Source organism: Mytilus galloprovincialis, chromosome 5 (assembly GCF_965363235.1).
Source record: "Mytilus galloprovincialis chromosome 5, xbMytGall1.hap1.1, whole genome shotgun sequence".
NCBI classification, from domain to species: Eukaryota; Metazoa; Mollusca; class Bivalvia; order Mytilida; family Mytilidae; genus Mytilus; species Mytilus galloprovincialis.
Genome location: NC_134842.1, coordinates 21,675,360 through 21,697,281, shown reverse-complemented (window position 1 = coordinate 21,697,281; position 21,922 = coordinate 21,675,360). Strand labels below are relative to the sequence as shown.

At 32.9% G+C, this 21,922-nt stretch overlaps 2 protein-coding genes across 2 annotated transcripts in view; both read left to right on the top strand.

The window, feature by feature from the left end:
* Positions 1-21,922, top strand: part of LOC143075388 (microfibril-associated glycoprotein 4-like) — a 121,721-nt gene that overhangs the window by 81,005 nt on the left and 18,794 nt on the right. The window lies entirely within an intron of this gene.
* On the top strand, positions 1,897-18,018 carry LOC143075392 (microfibril-associated glycoprotein 4-like). The gene is made up of 5 exons (XM_076250785.1): positions 1,897-2,372; positions 9,027-9,175; positions 10,589-10,685; positions 16,378-16,542; positions 17,711-18,018. Exons 1-5 carry the CDS (start codon positions 2,009-2,011, stop codon positions 17,956-17,958), a joined length of 1,023 nt encoding a protein of 340 aa, XP_076106900.1. The 5' UTR covers positions 1,897-2,008; the 3' UTR covers positions 17,959-18,018.

Genomic DNA, 21,922 nt, shown 5'->3' with positions numbered 1-21,922 from the left:
ACCAAACTGCATTTTAAAAAAGAGGGCTCCAAAGTTAAATCAGTTTGAATGATAAAAATCAGCCGAAAACTGCATCTTTTCCCGATAAGTCACCGTTTGACGTCGCGAAAATAACAATTTACGTTAGCAACGTCATTACAACCCCTGTAACTGTATCGTATGCCCTTAAGACGACAGACGACGGAATAGGTCGCATTCGGTACTTAGACGATAGACAAATAGGTCGCGTTTGGTAAAAAGACGACAAACGACGGAATAGGTCGCGTTTTGTACTAAGACGGTATCAGGTCCGTTCGCGCCCAATATAGTTTCGCACCCTACACGTTCGCACCTCACATTTTCGCCCCCCACGTCCGTTCGCACCCTACATGTTCGCGCCCAATTTTTAATAAAATTTAAGTTAATTGTTAGAAATTATTCATATGAATATAACAAATAATTGTATTCTTTTTGAATAAAATTTGAGAATTTATTGAATAGATTTTTTTTTTTTATCAATCTGATGATTTATTATTAAATGTTGATTATGTATGATTATTGCTAATTGGTATTTATAAACAGCCTAACTTAGTGTTATTGTTTACTGTTGTTTATAAATCATGATTGTTGTTTTAAATTGCTTTGATGTAAATACTAATAAAATAAATATTAATTATAGCAATACACTTACCATGCATACCAGTTGTTCAACATGTTGTCAGATTCGCACTTAATTGACTAGAAACAGTGAAAAACAAATTATTTCAATACACTAACCAAAACACGATTAAGAATTATTCAACACACAAATGAAATAGTTGTTGTCAGAATAATATAATCTGACTTAAAAACAAGGACTTTTTTTTATAAACTTGTCATGACACAAAAAAACTTGTCAGTATCTCGAATTATTTAGAAACAATGGCATATATATTTATACCAATACACCTCCAAAAAATTGGTAAAATTGGGTGCGAACGTGTGGGGTGCGAACGAACTTTTCGCAAAATTTGGGTGCGAACATGTGGGGTGCGAAAGTGAATGGGGGCGAATGTGGAAGGGTGCGAACGTGATTGGGCGCGAACAGACCCGGATTCTACTAAGACGACAGACAACGAGATACAAATCTGTACAGATAGGTCGCGTTCGTTACTAAGACGACAGACAACGGGATAGGTTGCATTTGGTACTTATACGACAGACGACATATATCTTAAACCACAATAGGTAAAAATATATCATTAGTTCGTTTAGACACAAACACCTCGTATAAATTAACCAATGTATGATGGTGTCCATAAAATTTACGGAGTGTTATTTTCAATCGTTCCTCCTCATACATTTTATTTGTAACTCTGTTAGAGCAGTTTCTGCGTAAGAAGCACCTTCTATATATGAAGTAAGTAAAGTTTGAACATGCACGAACATAACGTATCAATTGAGATATGTAACCACAATACGACGAGGCAAAACTAAAACTTATTAAAACAATAAAGAGCTGATACAGAAAAAAGGAATTTAAATATAGACAAATCAAGCTGATTGAAATTAAGGAAATACATAACGACTTTTGTCTTTATGTTAAAAAAAAGCAGGTACTAATTACATACTACTTTAGATATAAGAAAGTCGTAAAAATATAAAATACGTCCTGATGTCTTCAGATTATTTGTCGTTTAATTCATTTACTTTGGACGTATACCCCCACTTTCAATTATCATCAATTACAAAACGAATACGAATATAATTTATTCACGTAAGAGGAGATGGGTACTTCAATAAAACTTTGATAAATACTTGATTTTCCCGATCCATAATAAGGAAGTTGGAGTGAAATATTATACTTCAAGTCTAATTAAAAGGTCCATGACTTTTATCAAGCTTCATAACATGAAAAACAAAGTGCTTGACATACATGTACTTACAAACGTATAACTTTATAGGAAATGTAAGCATAAAAACGAGATATTGTCAATGTTAGGATTACAGTCACATGTGCCACATTTAATTTAACCAAGAAGAATTAATAATGTTCAAAACTTTGATTTATGGATTCACATGGTGTGTGTTGGCTTCCACGACCACATTAAACTCTAACGAGAATGTAGAGGTTCGGTTACTTGACAATCAAAATGCTCCATTAGTGGCCACCCTTGATATGACGAAAGCAGACGAACGTATTAAGCAGTTTGTAAGTGATGCAATTGAAACAAAAATGAAAAATATAGAGAAGACTATAAAATCTAAGAAGTTTGTTAGTGATGCACTAAAAGTGATAATGACAGAGCAGGAAATGAATTTGAGATCACAAATTGCTAATTTTGAAAGAAACGTCACTGATCAGTTAACTGATTACATTGATAACAAAGTCAACAAGACAGCAGAAGAAAAAGGTAAGAAATATGAATTTATTGACGAGGTGTTGTCCTTAAAGCATTCTATTTTTTTAAGGAAATGAATGTTCACTATTCCTTCACATAAACTTCAAACCGCCGTTTCGCTTCAAAATATATACGAAAGCTGTGAATACTGATTTCTAGAAAAACACAATTGTCACCATCATATGGTGTTTGTATATCTCAACTTGTTCAATTTGCTCTTGTATGTACTAACGTAATTGATTTTAACACAAGAATTCTCTGTTTAACTGATAAAAAATCACACTAAAAACTACAAGAAATGTAGTAAAAAAATCACCAAAATTTGTCATCGGTACAAGGAAATAATTCGTATATATATATATATATATATATATATGAAAGTCTATAAAAACGACCAACCAGCAAATTTACTATGTACCGGATCGTCTAGAATAGGCGATACTATGCAGATAAGGAAAAAATTATATCAGTCTTAAGATTTGCACAACGGTACTGATATAAGATGTTATAATACGAAAATGTTGTTATTAAATCGTGCTGACAAATATTTCGGCTCAACAAATGGCCTTCTTCAAGTGTCACAAGTTTTAACAATACTGATACATAATGTATAAGGTGTAAAAATAGATCAGTAATAATACAGGTAAGTTTTGGTCGATTGATTTTAATCCAAAAGCCTGATTACATCCCAGCTCCTTTGTTCTAACTGGGGTGATCTGAGCCGGATCACCCCTATCAGATCATACCAGTTTGAGTTTCTTTGTTTTGCATGCTTTCCTTTGTTCTGTAACATTTTGGCGGGAATGTCAAATCCACTATAAAACTTATAATTAAATATACAATTAGATGGAAAAGACTATCTATCAAAATTCACGTAGAAAAAATCCAGTGTATATGCTGGGATTCGTACTCAAGACCTTTAGCATATCAAGCCACGACACAACCACTACACCAAGACGACTGGATACGAACTATTAGTAATTTAACATACTTAAAGGAAGCAAGATATTTTTTTAAGTGGAGCGAGTTGGCAGACCTTTATTCAGTGGGGTTTAAACCCTTTTCGTTAATAAGTGAGTTGTCAGTGATTGTTCAGTTTGATTTTACACTTTTTCAAAAGTGGGGCAAGTCGGTAAACAAGAGTGGGGCGATTTTTTTCATAAAGTGGCGATATGGGTTGGGCCGATTGGCCAGTGGGGCGAGTTGACATTGTTTGATATCTACTCATCGTGTTCGGGGGTCAAAAAGGGTATAAATTATATAGTAATGTAAAAAGTATATTATAATGGTTGTGTGGCGTTCTAAACAAGATTTTATGAATTGTAAATGGTTTTTCGTCTAATCTAAAACAGCTGGGATGTAAAATAGTTATCCCACTCGGACTTGGTGTGTCAGTGTTAGATCACCCTCTGGCCTCCGGCCATCGGGGTGATCTTACACTGACACACCGCGTCATCGTGGGATAACTATTAAATATCATAATATAAACAAAACACTATAAATCAATATACGTGACTGTGTATATTAACAATAAAAATGAGTGAAAAAACAAAAACGCTAGTATTTCTTATTGATGCCGTTTGGATGATGTACATTAAGTTCCTTTATCCAAAAGCTTTCCCGAACCTGTCGCTGGGCATCACTCCAGTGAATATTCTGTTCAATCACTAGAATGTTCATGCGGTTAAAGTCATCAGGTTTGTGACCCGACTGTCTGAAGTGCTGAGAAACTGGGAGAAGTGGCTTCTTAGAGATATCACTCCTATGGCCATTGAGGCGTTTGTGGAAAGGCTGCTTTGACTCACCAACATATTGGAGGCCACAAACCGAACATTCTAGTATGTAAATAACATTCATACTTTTGCAGGTAACATTGCAAAATATCTTATAGTTGTTTTCGGTTGCCTTACTGTGAAATGTTGATGAATGCTGCATCTGTAGGCAGCATTTGCAGCATTTTTCTTCACACGAACGACATTCTCCAGAAGTACTTCTATTATCAGACACTTCAGCCCGCACCAGCAGGTTCCGCAGACTACTAGGTTGCCTAAAAGCTATCATTGGAGGCTCGGGAAAAATCTTGGATAGTTTGGAATTCTTTTCAACTGATTTCCAATGCTCACGAATGACACCAAAGCTGTTTTTGAGAGATGGGTGGTAAGTAAGAACACATGGAGTCCTTTTATTTTTCTTTTTAACTTTGTATTCCAATAGTTCACTCCTGGGAATTGATTCCGCTTTCTGAAAGCTTTTTTTGATATTTCTGTGTTTGTAGCCCCTTTTCTTCAAGCGAGTTTCAAGTTGACGTAGTTGTCACTGGAGTGATGCCCAGCGACAGGTTCGGGAAAGCTTTTGGATAAAGGAACTTAATGTACATCATCCAAACGGCATCAATAAGAAATACTAGCGTTTTTGTTTTTTCACTCATTTTTATTGTTAATATACACAGTCACGTATATTGATTTATAGTGTTTTGTTATATTATGATATTTAATAGTTATCCCACGATGACGCGGTGTGTCAGTGTAAGATCACCCCGATGGCCGGAGGCCAGAGGGTGATCTAACACTGACACACCAAGTCCGAGTGGGATAACTATTTTACATCCCAGCTGTTTTAGATTAGACGAAAAACCATTTACAATTCATAAAATCTTGTTTAGAACGCCACACAACCATTATAATATACTTTTTACATTACTATATAATTTATACCCTTTTTGACCCCCGAACACGATGAGTAGATATCAAACAATGTCAACTCGCCCCACTGGCCAATCGGCCCAACCCATATCGCCACTTTATGAAAAAAATCGCCCCACTCTTGTTTACCGACTTGCCCCACTTTTGAAAAAGTGTAAAATCAAACTGAACAATCACTGACAACTCACTTATTAACGAAAAGGGTTTAAACCCCACTGAATAAAGGTCTGCCAACTCGCTCCACTTAAAAAAATATCTTGCTTCCTTTAAGTATGTTAAATTACTAATAGTTCGTATCCAGTCGTCTTGGTGTAGTGGTTGTGTCGTGGCTTGATATGCTAAAGGTCTTGAGTACGAATCCCAGCATATACACTGGATTTTTTCTACGTGAATTTTGATAGATAGTCTTTTCCATCTAATTGTATATTTAATTATAAGTTTTATAGTGGATTTGACATTCCCGCCAAAATGTTACAGAACAAAGGAAAGCATGCAAAACAAAGAAACTCAAACTGGTATGATCTGATAGGGGTGATCCGGCTCAGATCACCCCAGTTAGAACAAAGGAGCTGGGATGTAATCAGGCTTTTGGATTAAAATCAATCGACCAAAACTTACCTGTATTATTACTGATCTATTTTTACACCTTATACATTATGTATCAGTATTGTTAAAACTTGTGACACTTGAAGAAGGCCATTTGTTGAGCCGAAATATTTGTCAGCACGATTTAATAACAACATTTTCGTATTATAAAATCTTATATCAGTACCGTTGTGCAAATCTTTAGACTATATATATATATATATATATATATATATATATATATATATATATATATATATATATATATATATACTAGAAATAATATAGATCAACATGCAGACATCTTTTCCGTTCAGGTATTTCAAATACGGTCTATTACGATAATATTCTATACAAAGCACAGACATGTCGTCATTCACCTCTGAGTATAAATGTGCGTATTGCTGTGTGTTTATTTATTCTATATTAGGTAGAGGGTATAGGGATAGGGATGGAATCTGACAAAACATGTTTAACCCCGCCTCATTGTTTCTAGTCATTAGCCTGTGGTCTCTGTTAATCTAATATATTATTTCAAGTTAAGTTCATTTATATGTTTCGGAGTTACAAAATATTACAAGATTTGTTTTACATGTTTTACATGTTTTATTCAGTATTTAGTTTCAGTACTGCCTTTCAATGACCATTGCGTTTTGACATTGAGCTGTTTTGATATAAACATGCATTGTTCTACTGTTTCATATTGTAAGTGGATACAATAACAGTTAATACACTATGCTTAAGTGAATAATGATAAGTATTCTTTTCGTAAAAATTGACAAATTTTATATATTAAAATTAGTGTAATATCGGCGCTTAAATATCCACTTTTCTCCCTTATAATTTGAGCAGACTGACAAATTAAGCCATGTGAAAAAATATATTATATAATTCATCCTACATAATATCATTCCTACTCACAGAACATTTCTAAAAATAGCTCAAATATTTCGATTTTTTTTTTACTCAATTCTATTTTGTTGAAAAACTCATCTCATTAACATTAATGATACCAAATATAAAGCTTTGGATGCGCATTCGACAATGACTGTCTCCAGTGGCACACGAGTCCAAAATATTTGAGAAAACAAATTTTATCAAACGATTAAGACTGTATAAATCAAAAGAACTTAAATTAAGCAGATACAAATTCAGATGATGATTGACAACTTTTTCTTCATGTCGAAAAAATGCAGGTACTAATTACAAAAAATGCACATACTACTTTAGACAAAAGAATATGTAAAATACTTCCTCTAGTTGTGTCTGAATTAACGATGTTTTTTTGGATGTGTTTCCTTGGATATTTGCCTAACATCTCTTTTAATTCTTAAATTAAAAGACGGGTACGAATATCATTTAATTCCAAGTTTTGATGAAATATCAAAATAACTCAAAACTTTGATAAACACTGTATTCTTCTGATCTGTAAGTCAGAAGTAAGAATGAAACATAAACTGAATGCATATCACAAGTTTCTATCGCCGCCAAAGGAAACACTCTTTTAAATAAGACTGCTTGATTTAAAATATCATTAAGAAATAGCTTTTCATATTTACAAAGGGAAAAGAGAAGAAATGTAAGATTAAAAAGTAGATATTGTCATTTCTAGGACGTCAGTCACATGCAAAAGTACAAATCACGCAATAGTAAATATAAGTTTCATCATTTTCAGATTAGCGATATAGGACAAGAAGGGAATACATATATACACTTCAGCATCTGTTACAAATGTTCATGTCATTTCAAAGTACATATACAAATCCCAAATAGTTTAGAACTTATTGTAAAGTATAATTACAAATATACTGAACTCCGTGGAAAATTCAAAAGGGAAAGTCACTAATCAAATGGCAAAATTTAAAAGCCCAAAAACATCAAACGTATTTATAACTACTGTCATACTCCTGACTTGGTACAGGGAAGTATCTTTTCCGTTTTCGAATATTTCAACAGGAATATTTATCCACGTGTAACCATGAATCTTTCCAAGAGCCATGTTGATGGCATTTTCAGGCGTATTATGTATTAGGCTTACCAAGTAAGATAGTGACCAAATATTCAAAGCTATTCACATAAGCAATTTATTGTTGGGGTAGGGGAAATCAAATTTAACTCTCAAATCTGAAATACCAAGTTCTCTCGGAGTTTATGCTGTAAATTTAATGCAATTAAGAATCTTTTTTTTTGAAACAGATGGTACATTCTGTCAAAAATATCTTGACTTGTGATAAATACTAAAAAGAGATTGGCCAAACACGTGATACAATGCATCTATAAGTTATTTTCTTGAAAATGAGCATATTTGTAAAAATTAAAAGATCATAAAATGGAGTTGCCAATCTCTAGTGTTTAAGGTCTCTGAATTGACTTATAAGTCTAAAGTAACAGTTAAAGAGATCTGAACTTTATCACGAAATACAATTTCTCTTTGTCAACTTCACATTTTTTTGTGAAACAAAATCCTAGCTGTACATACATAAGGAGTGTATATTCGTAATCCGTTGGATCTATACTGAATGAAATTTTAAGCATAGGAGAACATGGTTTAATTTATCAACTGTAAATTGGTTTAAACTAACTTTGAATAACTGCGACCACCCTTAGATCAATACTTGGTTGTTTAATAAGAGGAAAGTGATTTAATGCAAATGAAATAACTATCCCAAGAGTCTAATTGACGTGAAAGAACAGAAAGAATTGTTTGTCACCCAAGTTTGTCAATATAACTGTAAAATCTCATACAAATGGCAGGTTTAGCGAGATATAAAACCGCGTTTCACCATAATGGATTTATTCGGAGAAGGCCTTTACTAATTCAGAAATATGGCAGTAGTTTTTCACTTATTCCGTCAAATGAAAGCATTTGAAATTGGCAGGTTTTATGGAACTCCTCTTTTTGAAATTGATTTGGAGTTGTTTTTTTTTTGTCTTTAACAATGAAAAACATGCATAATGTCTTGTCAGCCTTACAGCGCTAGTAACACGCAAAACAATTCAAAGGAATAAACCAAATGATCTAATTGATGACATAACAATTAACAACATCAGTAAAGAGGAAAGTGGTAGGGATAAACATGTTGTGAATACACATCCTTCACTTGCCTAAAGCAGATACAGAAACACAAATGGTTGGAAAGTGCTTATCTAAATAGATTGATTGTACGACAAAATGAATGTAAAAGTTGCCGCAATTCCGAAAATTTATTTAAGATTTCCTAATTTAAAATTGTCACAGAGTTACGCGTATATACATTGACAGTAATGACATGACATATTTTTCGCTTTGCATATTTATATGTTAGGGGGTAAATATATATAGTTAATATCAATCCAAAGAGGAAAACGAAATGCAATACAAAAATTGTTTCATTTCCAGAAAAAACGGAAGAATCCAAACAACGTCCGATTGATTGCGGTGATGTCAAAACAAAGAAAGGAAACGGAATCTACAAGATATATCCTGAACATTCAGTTATTGGATTTGACGTCTACTGTGACTTTGAGATTGACAACACCGGATGGACGGTAATTAATTTTATTGCGAGTTAAATTAAGTTAACTCAAAATTTATAATAGATTCAGTGGTGATCCATACTAGCAGATCGATAAAAGATTAATGTGATATGAATATGAAATCTAGTTTTGCTAATATGTAAAGGCAAAATAGAGGTAACCGTAATGATAAAATTTCTGAAGTGGATTATAATAGTTAAACTAAACTAAGACATGTGCTGGGCGTTCATTCAAATAACTGCTTAAAATCACGCCTAGACAAGTTATGAACACAAGTATATATCCCTGTAGAAGGATTACTAGCCAGGCTATATGTGGTAGGCTAGATTATGTCACTATTGCTAGTTTCCTTATAAAGATAAGGTTCAAAATCAGATAAAATATATGTTGCTGGTTAAATTCTAGTATATAAATGCTATTCAGATGCGATTAAAATCACTGTCGTTAATGCATCAGATTCAGAATGTTGATACATGTTTATCTCGCCATTAAGAAGCGAAATTATGAATGCTGTAGATTATGCAAAAATATACCAAAAAAGTTGTTCATCCCTACCACAAAAGGATCAAACTCATATCCAGAAAACACACTGTAATATTTTGACAATTAAGTCAGTGAATATACGCAGTAGCAATTAAAAAGAGGTACGAAAGATACCAGAGGGACAGTCAAACTCATCAATCGAAAATAAACTGACAACGCCTGGCTAAAAATGAAAGAAGACAAATAGACAAACAATAGAACACATGACACAACATAGAAAACTAAAGAATAAGGAACACAAACCCCACCAAAAACTAAGGATGATATCAGGTGCTCCGGAAGGGTAAGCTCCACATATGGCACCCGTCGTGTTGTTTATGTTATAACAAATCCGGTAAAAAGTCTAATTCGGCAGGTCACATTCATGAAGGGTGTGGGATTGTAATTACGACGTAAGGAACACATCCGATATCATTTGCGAAACGGTTATTCCATAACGGTCAACTAATTCGTGATGGCGTCCGTAAAATTTACGAAGGGATGATTTCAACTTGACCAATTGGAACTCTTGGTTTAATAGCTTCCTCGTGAGAAGCAATCCTCTATCAAGAAAAGCATGATAGGAAATGCAATATCGCATCAATTGGGAGTTATATACCCCGTATGCGGGTGCTGCTGGAATGTTGCTACTTAGAAATGGAAAACTCAAGAGTTTAATAGAATCACTCAAACATGTGTTATGTTCCATTTGATAACAATTATAAATGTTTGTTATATATTTGAAATTTTTTAGAAACTGTAAAAATAACCTTTTCCTCCAAAACAAATTATGCATTGTCTTACCAACAGTTTCGCTACACGCATATTTTCTTTTTTTGTTTAGAATCATACATTATATGAAAAAAATGATATAACTGTGTTCCTTATGATGTGTATTGTTAGGTGTTTCAGAGAAGATTAAACGGGAAAACAGATTTTTACAGAGGATGGAATTCGTATGTAAATGGATTTGGAGATTTGGAGGCCGAATTTTGGTTAGGTAGATATGTTTTTGATTTTTAAAACTAAATATGACTTATTATTTTACAATTTCGACATAAGGATACCGATTACCATGTTCTAAATAATGTTGAATATACAGCTTACAAAATATGAAATATGTTTTACTGTCATGCAGATTAAAACTTCTGATATCAGCCATGTCAAGTCATGGTGCTATAACAATCAAATCATGCAGGGTCAGAAGGGATTTAAGTCATACAAGACGATTGAGAACATTTTGAATAGGGAAATCATGACAAGTTAGTAATTATTCTAATTCAAAAATAAGGTTTGACAAAGTTATTTATCAATAAAGAAATTTAACCTTTAACTATTTATTAATGTTAGCAGAGACACATATGTTTCTGATTAAAGAGAAAAAAGTTCGCCTATCAGGATGAAAAAAAAACGGAATAAATTCTGTATCATGGTCAGTAACATAACCTGTGATCGAGACGTGTTTAACTCGATATACCGGAGATCAACCACTGTTTTGGAATCCATTCATGAGGTAGATAGGCCTATGTGTTTCAACTATTTAGAGTTTTGTAAACAGTTTATTTATAATGATGACCATATCAATAATAACTACTGTCAACACAGAAGATCTACAATTACATGTACCTCATCCGAAACAAATAGTTCGCACATAGTATTTGTCAAATAGTACATATATATATACTGTGAATGCGGTAGGCTTGGTTTTGTAAGTCTTCTTTTTTTTAATTTTAGGTCATTTATATGTTTTGGATTTAGTTCCATTTTTACTGAACTAGTACACATTATATTTAGGGGCCATGTGCGGCCAACCTCCGGGAGCGGGTTTTTCTCACTGCGTTGAAAACCCATTGGTGGCATTCGGCTGTTGTCTGCTCTTAGGTCGGAGTTCGACTTTTGTTTTCAATTTTCGATCTTTTTGTAATTTTCCATTTTACAAAGCTTAAGGTGAATCACCAAATCTTTCACAGTAGAACATATTGTATTCGTAATAATTTTACTAAAACTTCATCTATAAAATGTTTATAAAGACACCCTGCTAGAGTACGTCGGCGTTTTTGTACAGAATTGAAGTAAATGAGTACCTCTAAAGGAATATCTCAAATAGAAATTTCTGAAGATTAATACCAAGCCAATACCAGTAAATACAAATCTAAGGATAAATGAACATAATGATTGCTCTTAAAATCTCTATTATATGTGAAATGAATAAAAGAAAAATGTCATAAAACATTATCGAGTTCTACATGTAAATTTTTAGCAAAGTTTCGACATCAAGAGATGTGTGCTTGTATTATGCTTTTACACTACTGTTCCAGGTGATGGGAGGATTGAGCACTTTCAGATCATCCAAAACACATTTGACATCAATAATTTTCTACCCAGTGATTGTCGTATTTACTGTCTGTCCATGCATTTTTCGTTTCTTGTTAACATATAAGAAATAAGTCAACTAAGACTAGGCTTATTACTTTGAATTTTTCGAAAAACTAAGGATTTTCTTATCCCAGTCATAGGAAACCTTAGCCGTATTTGGCGCAATTTTTATTGGATTTTGGATCCTCAATGTTCTTCAACTTTGTACTTGTTTGGATTCATACATATTTTGATATGAGCGTCACTGATGAGTCTTATGTAGACGAAACGCGCGTCTGGCGTACTTAATTATAATCCTGGTACCTGTGATAACTGTTTAAACCACTGGTTCGCTGCCACTGCTGGTGGACGTGTCGTCCAGGAATGTATCACCACCCAAGTAGTCAACACTTCATTGTTGACATGAATATCAATAATGTGGTCTTTTTTATAAATTTCCTGTTAACAAAACTTTGAATTTTTCGAAAAACTAAGTTTCTATGGAATTTTGGATCCTCAATGCTCTTCAACTTTGTACTTGTTTGGCTTTATAAATATGTTGATTTGAGCGTCACTGATGAGTCTTATGTATACGAAACGCGCGTCTGGCGTACTAAATTATAATCCTGGTACCTTTGATAACTATTTACCATAGCCGTATTTTGCACAACCTTTTGGGATTTTGGGTCCTTGAACTGTTTACTTTTTTGGCTTTATAACTATTTTGATTTGACCGTCACTGAGAAGTCTGATAAGAGAACTTTAAGTTTGATATGAAACTTACGTACGTACGTTAACGCAAAGAAATGAGGCTAACAATTATACGGTCTTATATAATACATAAAGAAATAATATAAATTGTTGTTGTGCCGGTTTCGACATTTCAGATTTCAATCGGATAGTTATAATAACATTCATTTATTAGACACAGACCATTCGATTTCGGGGTTGAGGGCTGTGAATTTTAATTAAAGATATTTCTGGCCCTGATTTTTGACCGGATGAAATTGATTTAACAGTTGACCAGCACCTAAGTAAAAACAGGCCTACATTTTGCCCATTATATAATTTTCAAACCAAAATTTCAGCATCAAAATCCCCCCCCCCCCCCTCGAAAAATTAAAAGATCGATAACTGAATGAAAAATCAAACAAGTTTATGCGTTCAACATATGGTACTTCTTTATACAATCATAAATAATTGGGAGGGGTCTAGATCAAATTGAAATAAACCGGCAGGACCCTCGAATTTATGATGAAACAAATTTTGGAAAAGTATCTACAAAATAAAAATAAAATTAAACGTGTTGCTTCCTTATAAAAAAAACATATGGACATTTATTAAGATAAACGAGATATGTAAAATGTGTACAAAAATTAAAAAATAAAAAAATTACAAGAAAAAATAATTTGCCACAAACCTTGAAACATTTTGATATTTGAAAGTCAATATTTTCCATTCCTTTTTATCTGTCTTCCGTCTTCTCGGGACTGAGGGAATCTATCAACCTCACTATACCAGACAATACATAGGTTTAACTTAAGACGTTAATAGGGTATCAGGTTGACAGGTCGACAATAAGGCCATGTAAGATTTGATTTTATATCGTTCATACAAAAACCTTTTCAGTCCATTTTCAAATTACAGTACTTGCGGTAAATTAAGATTGGACGAGACATTTTCTTTTTTTTTTAATTCCAAGTCGTGTCTGTGAGTGAGACTTAAACAGACTCAACTGATACACATTACAACAAGGACTGAAATATGAAAATTTGACTGTAAAACTGTAAAATCTAACATTTTTTTCTCTCAATCATTTAACATGTTTAAGACTTTTCAGTTCGATTTGTCCGTTTAAGTCAGATAATTGGTAACTTGTGGCAAGTTTTAGCTCGTCACTACCAAAACATTTCTGTGCATCACGTTTAATTAAGAAAAGACAAGTTTAATAACCTAAACGTTTGTCTCGTGTATATGACTTGAAACACAATAATTGTTGGATTCATCGAGGTAAAAATGAGATACCGAACAATAATAAAAAAAAATTAAAAAAAATATGACTCGGAAAAGAAAATTAACTTAAAATCTAACAAAAAATGTCAAAGATCAGGGTCATCAGTTATTGAATTCTGTGCATTAATTTCAGTTGATCACAAAAAAAGTCAAATATCGTTGGTAATACTCGGTAGTTTACCTGAGGACCATTCAAGCTTACCATTTACTACAGATAAAAAGTTACAAATAATTTACTCAATGGCTGTACCAGGGAATTGGGGTCTGTGACTGGATCCTACCTTTTTTCGGATAATTAGAAAAAAATGCGTGAATATTACGGAAAAGAACAACAACGATTGTTTTTTTTTTCTTTTTTCTGGAACCCCTCTTATTGAAATGTCTGGATCCACCCCTGTTTCTTTTCAACCACTTTAGAAGCAAGGTTTTGCTATATACCCAAATTTGCTGTATTCTGAATTATCATGAACTAGATATAGTCTGATAGCTACCCGAATTAAAACACCAGAAATTAAACTCTCACTATAGGAACCGATAGAAATGTATTTACAATTGGATGAATCTTTCTTTAAGTTATTTTAAATACTTTAAATTATGAATTCTTGCTATTGATGTATTACTCTTGATTTGAAAATACTATCACATGTTTTCTTTTGATTGAAAGAATTTCAAATGCATTTATCAGAAACTAATAAAGGTAATTTCAGAGCTAGGTAAGTCTTTACTTTGGGACCTCCTTTGAGCAGACACTCGGATTTTTAACAATTCAAATATTCTGCTTCATTCAACTTTGATTGTCGCTTATGCCTAATTTGGCTCCAATATTTTACGGCAATGCAATTAGCAAAAAATTTAAAGATGACCATTTCCGAAAACCCTTCTCGGCAGGATTCGCCTGTTATAGTAATGCATTGATTTGATTGACAGTTAAGATGGTACAACATTTGCATGTGAGAGTCAACTTCTAAAGTTACACACCAAGAATTATAAAAGGGTCAAATAATCTAAGAATCAAATCACGCTTCGTTGACATGAATGGTTAAGATCTTATTACCAATTCTGCGTCATTTGATATCGTATCTCGCCTTGGATATCTTTCATGTCGCCTTAGAGTTTATTTTATGACACGATGACCTTTTCTCTTCCCGCGGCAGCAATCTTTTTTCTCAGAGTAAGAACCTTTCCCCAGCGATGCTTAGAGTGGTTATAGTAACACAATGATACCTTCAATCCCTTATCACCCCTGTTGATACTCTTGAATCTGCATCCTTTAAGAAATTCTAAACATGAAAAATTCACACCGCGACATATTTGTTTTCACTTGCCATAATGAACTTTCCAGGTAAAAATTCAAACTGCTTTTCTTGATATATTATGGCACACACGAAACAGATTATTCATGTTAAAATAAGAAAAGCTGAATTATCAATAAGACAGAAAAACAATATAACCTCCAAAATGATCTGAAAATCAAATAATCCGTGTATTTTAATATGTTTAAATATTATAACAAAACAGTAAATCTACATGTATATATTTACCTAAATTACTGAACTTGTACAAGGTTTTTAATCGTTGATCAACCTGATCCTTTTTAGAATAAATATGTTAAAAAAACTCATTTTCCCGTATACCCTTTGAACGTGGCACGCTATATTCACAAATTAGTTGAAAGGGAACTTTTTATGTACGAAAATAGGGAAAAAGTTGCTAGCTGTATATCATTCAAAATATACATGTGTCCCCTGCGGACAAAGTTTGCCTTTTTGCATGTTCAAATAATATTATAAGACAAGTGTAAACTCTCGCTCGTGGAATACGCTATTTTAAATAGACTTAAACTAAATAGAGAAAGCTTGACAAACACAATTTTACAACGACCAAGTTAAGGTGTATAACGTTCGTAAAAATATACGATTTTTGTTTAATTTACAAGTTAAATGGTCAACGAGAGATAACAATAAACATTTTTATTAACTATCAAGATATATTACGTTTGAGTACGTCAAAAACCTAAAATTCTCTAGTTAGACGAAACGCGCGTCAGGCGTTTTAAATATAATCCTGTTATTATAATATAACTATTATTATTCGCTTTTCAAAATTCGCGCTTCAATTGAAAAAAAGATGTATCAGTTGCGTTCGAAACAGACGAAAGACCAAATCAAGAAGAAGGTTCAAGAGCATTTGAAACTAAAATATTCCCCCAAAATAAATGAAACAAACCTAACTTTGTTGTAATGTTTCTAACTTTTAAATTCAACAGATGTCCATCACATGTGTTGCTATCAATTCTATATAGATCATTCGGTATTTTGTTTTAGGTAACCAAAATATACATACATTGACTAAGCACGGAAAGTACGAATTAAGAGTTGACATTTCCGATTTTAATGGTAACAAGGCCTATGCCAGATATGTAACATTTTCTGTCGGTGATTCCTCTTCCAACTATAAATTAAATGTTGCTGGCTACAGTGGGAATGCTGGTGAGTTATATTAGAATACTAAAAGAAAAGTAATTACAACAAAACAACACTTCAAAATGGATTACCTGGAACACCAATGAAAACCACCTTATTGAAAGTAATTCGATAACGGTTTCTAGTAACGGACAACATATAGTTTGGGCATGTGCTAAACTGAAGAGACAGTTTTTTTTTTTAAATATGAACTTAATGCAGCAAGGTTTTTAATATATACATGGGTTATGGAACATTTTGATAGTGGCCACTTCTATGATAGTTTCTTCGGGAGCTTTTGAAATTGTAAGTCGTTGAAGTACAAATTGATCGTATTGGTATATTGCAGCCATTTCAACATTTCAGATTTGGTCTTTTTACTCTGTGAACACATATTATAGTTTCATACTACTAATCTGGCCTTTCGTAAAGCAATGAACATTAAGACAAATAATATTTTTTTAGATAAATTCATGTTTGTTCTTTTGTAAGCAATATTTACACAGACCACTGACGTCTTTCTTTAGTATCCTCTATGACCGTTACCTGGAGTTATCGGGAAGAAAGTTTAAGGAGCAAATGCATTAAAGTTTGTAAAAATTAGTTTCTAATGAGCCTAATCATAAACACAAAACCATCTTAGGTTAACTTTGCATATGGGTGTTACAGCCTTATCATTCTCTACTGAACGTACTGGACGGATGGTATCTTCGTAGTTTAACGACAGTTTGAATTGTCTCACCTTTTTGTTTTTATAGCAAACTATACGGTATTGATTTTGGTCATTATTGAAAGCCAAACGATAACTTCTATTTGCCTAAATCAACATTCTTTATACTCTGGTAGATAGCACTGACAATCATACAGCATCTACTTATTCTAAAAATAATGCTGGTGACTTTGGCTCTCATCTGAAATGAAGTACATGCAATATAAACCAAAACAGTAAATTAAGGCTTTTTTACAAAATGATTTAACGAGGATTTGTAAATAAAGAACACATATCTTGAATTTCACATTGTTTAGGTCCAATAAGCAAAATAGATGATTGTGAAAAAAATGTTGAGAAAAAAACTTTTTTTAAATTTTATTCAGTGCTTGATTTAATTTTACTGTTACAGTTTTAGAGTTTTGCAGGTAAGTAAAATGTTTTAAAAGAAATTTGTCGAATGTCTGATTCTTACATTTATATCAGGAGATAGCCTGGTATACCATAATGGTCAAGCATTTACTACCAAAGACAGAGACAACGATAAAAAAACCAGCGGTAATTGCGGAATACAAAGAGAGGGCGCTTGGTGGTATAAGGTTTGTGCATATTCCAACCTGAATGGAGTATATATGGAAGGAGAGAAGGTCAATGCCAAAGGCATTCAATGGTATGAATGGAAAAGCAACGATTATTCAATGAAGTCTTCATCGATGAAGCTGAGGAGACTGTAAAGGCATTTATTAGTATGTCAAAAAATTATTGCTATATAATAAAATATATGTTTGAATCATTCCATGGGGTTTGGAATTATATTATTCTCTTTTAAGTAGATATGCCGGATCTTTGCAAGCATCTCTTTGATATTCATAACCTTTTTCCATATTGATTTACAGCTCGATAAAAAGATATATATATATACATACATTGCAGACACAAGTCTCTTTTTTGTTGATGTGTCATTTTGTTTGCTGTTTCATCGAAAATACACCTTGTTATGGTAGAAAAAGTAATGATTAATTACCATATGATTACTAGTTTGTTATATACATATACACATTCATGGATCTACTTTCTGTCGATACCTGTAACATAGCATTGCACAAGGTCATGTTTTTCTCTGACTGTTTATGACGTCTTTACACTAAATCCATTGGATGTTGGATGTGTACGGATGGATAGTTTAGTCTTAGATGCATAATTTTTTTTAGTTGTTAGTGCTTTGAACTGGCTGTCAGTTAATCTCGAGTACTCTCATATCTGTTCAATTGTGTCTTTTTTGTCGGGATGTACAAGTACCCGGCCACGTCCACTTGTATTTTTGTCCATCTGATGAGCCTTTTTCAACTGATTTGTATAGTTCGTTCTTATGTTGTACTGTTATACCACTGTCCCAGGTTAGTTGGAGAGTTGGGATCCCACTAACATGTTTAACCCCGCCACATTATTTGTGTATGTGACTGTCCCAAGTCAGGAGCCTGTAATTCAGTGGTTGTCGTTTGCTTATGTGTTACATAATTGTTTTTTGCTCATTTACTATATATAAGTAAGGCCGTCAGTTTTCTTCTCGTTTGAATTGTTTTACATTGTCAAATCGGGGCCTTTTCTAGCTGACTGCGGTATGGGCTTTGCTCATTGCTGAAGGCCGTACGGTGACCTATAGCTGTTTATGTCTGTGTCATTTTGGTCTCTTGTGGACAGTTGTCTCACTGGCAATCATACCACATCTTCTTTTTTAAACTAAGATGTGAATCATCGTCACATTCATGCTACGCGTCTATCAGCAATATTTTGTAATCCAGAATTTCTTAATAGTAAAAGCCTTAAACTTCTTCCAATTCAATGTTTTTAAAGTATGCAGGAATGGTTGTCACTATAGTTCTTGTACATCAATATATGCTATAATTTGATTGGATCGTACACAAAGAACAACAACACGTTCGGAAAAGTACAAATTTAATAAATGTTTATCTAAGTAAATGTATTTCGCCAATGTTTTTTAACTAAAAATTGAATTGGCTCAGTGAAATAGAAAAACTGTGTTTAAAGTCCTCTGCCAAGAAATATCCGGTATGAACTACATAATGACATAGAAAGGTTATATTTATTGTCGACCAATTTATGCGATGTTTTGATAGGACAATATGCTATGATTTGATAGGATCGTAGTATCCGGTATAGAATACTAAATGAATTATTGTATTTATCTGCATGGACCGAAAGAATTGGGTAACGTAAAAATAAAAGGACCTGTTTTTGTCAATGTATAAGACGCGGCCGTTTACTCGGTTTTGTCCAAGTAAATAATGCACTATCGCAAGATGTAAATTAAAACCCGTGGTTCCACATTCCTGTAATAGCTAATAAGTAATTTATTTTTTAAGAGGCCATCTTACTATGTACTTGAATCTTAAACGCTTGTATTCAGGCTTAATTTTGATTGTTTTTCTCAATATTTCATTTTATGCAAATGATCACTTAAACGAAGAAATAGAATTAATAGAGATGTTAACGCAAACTTATCGATATGAATTATATACAACATATGACGCCAGTCGTGTTAAAGCGTCGTTCATGTAAGTACGAAATCGATGATATGTGTAATTCGGAGGATCAGATTCTGGGGAAAGAGGGTCAGATTTTAGTTACGACATGGAACATATCTGTCGTCATTTGCAAAACAGATATTCCATAAAAGGTTAACCAATTGTTAAGGCGTCCGTTAAATGTAAGAAGGGATGATTTCAACTTCCCCACTTGAACTCTTGATTTGATAGTTTCTATGTGTACTGAGCAGTTGGAAAGCTAAAATTATCTCTTTTGTCGTAAGTCTCTTTTTAAACCGATCCTCGTTGTCAATTCCTAAATGTAAGTCAAGATATAAGGCAGACTTAATTGTATATTATCCTTCATATAAAGGTCGATGAGGTAGATGCGTTTAAAATAGTTCGAGTCATTTAGTGAGGGACATCATCTATATAACACCAAGTATAGTAAAATGACACCGCTAACTATTTTCTTTCTTCGTAAGAAGTTCCTGTATGAACATATTTTAGTTACTTATAATTGTCAGTATTATATTGTAGACCATCTGCAAACGTTTTTAAGAACCGACAAACGATAGACATATCTGAAAATTGGGTATGCAGGTGAATGTGATTATCATTTTTAAAGGAAGCAATGTCTTTTCAGTGATGCTCGAGACCAAAATATTTCTAAATTCAATACTTATTGAAAAAAGAAGAGGTAATAAACCAAAAAGGACAAACCATTTAGCTAAACTAAGCTAGTTGAAATTATGATGATAATTGACAACTTTGTTTTTATGTTGCAAAAACGCTAGGTTCTAGTTGCATATTACTTTGGATAATAGGACGTCCCTGAAGAACTGTCTTTTGGTTATTTTTGTCCTTCAGTAGTTTTCCCTTTGATATATATCCCTTATGTCATTTCTTCATAAATTAAACGACAGGAATATCAATACATTCCAAATATTCATGAAAGAAGAAAGAGAAACTTTACTTGAAACTTTGATAAGAACTTTATTGTTCCGACAACCCATGATATAGATGTTAGAATGAATCATAAACTGCATGCATATTACAAGTGTCTACCGCTAGGAAAATTAATATATATTATAAAAGGCAGCTGATTTTAATTAAGCTTTGAAATTTGTTTAATAAGGTACTTGACATACTCATAAAAATATTTGAGAAGAAAAGTTATGGATTCACATTGTTTACGTTATGGATTCACATTGTTTACGTTATGGATTATCATTGTTTACGTTATGAATTCATATTGTTAACGTTATGGATTCACATAGTTTACGTTATGGATTCACGTTGTTTACGTTATGGATTCACATTGTTTACGTTATGGATTATCATTGTTTACGTTATAGATTCACATTGTTTACGTTATGGATTCACATTGTTTACGTTATATATTCACATTGTTTACGTTATGGATTTTACGTTATGGATTCACAATCTTTACGTTATGGATTATCATTGCTTACGTTATGGATTATCATTGTTTACGTTATGGATTTACATTGATTACGTTATGGATTCACATTGTTTACGCTGGCATCAGCTGCAACATTGAACTCAAATGATGATGTACAGGTTCGGTTACTTTAAAATGTTCAATTAGTAGCGACCCTTGGCATGTCGAAAGCAAACAAACGTGATAAGCAGTTTGTAAGGGATAGAATTGAAGCACAAATGAAAAAAGTAGAGAAAATTATGAATTCTTAATGCTAATGATGCAATTGAAGCAAATTTGAAAAATATAGAAGATACTGTGCAATCTAAGTAGTTTTTAAGTGATGCACTTAAAGCGGTAAAGAGAGAACAAGAAGTGAATTTGAAATGAAAAATTGATAAATTTTCATTTTGATGAAATGGATCACAATTGTGCAACAAAATTGGTCACTGACTCACAAACTTTACTTAACAGTACTGCGGACTTTCAATATGCGTTTGAGTTAGTCGCCCCTCTTTACATATCAACAACCACAAAATAAAGATTAATCAAACATGATGTGTTTATATAAGAAACAATTTCACGCAGAGAAAATTTCAGAAAATTGCTCAATTATTTTCAAATAAACGATTGGCACTGAGTTTTTTAAACGTTCTTCATAACATTAACTGTACAAATTCCTGTCCCTTAGGTGTGCATTTTCACAAT

Bases quoted from the DNA above. Each gene is read 5' to 3' on its own strand.
- LOC143075392 (XM_076250785.1), top strand. From the start codon at position 2,009: ATGTTCAAAACTTTGATTTATGGATTCACATGGTGTGTGTTGGCTTCC. The intron at 2,373-9,026 runs GTAAGAAATATG...TTTCATTTCCAG, and splicing joins CAAGACAGCAGAAGAAAAAG to AAAAAACGGAAGAATCCAAA. The intron at 16,543-17,710 runs GTGAGTTATATT...CATTTATATCAG, and splicing joins TGGCTACAGTGGGAATGCTG to GAGATAGCCTGGTATACCAT.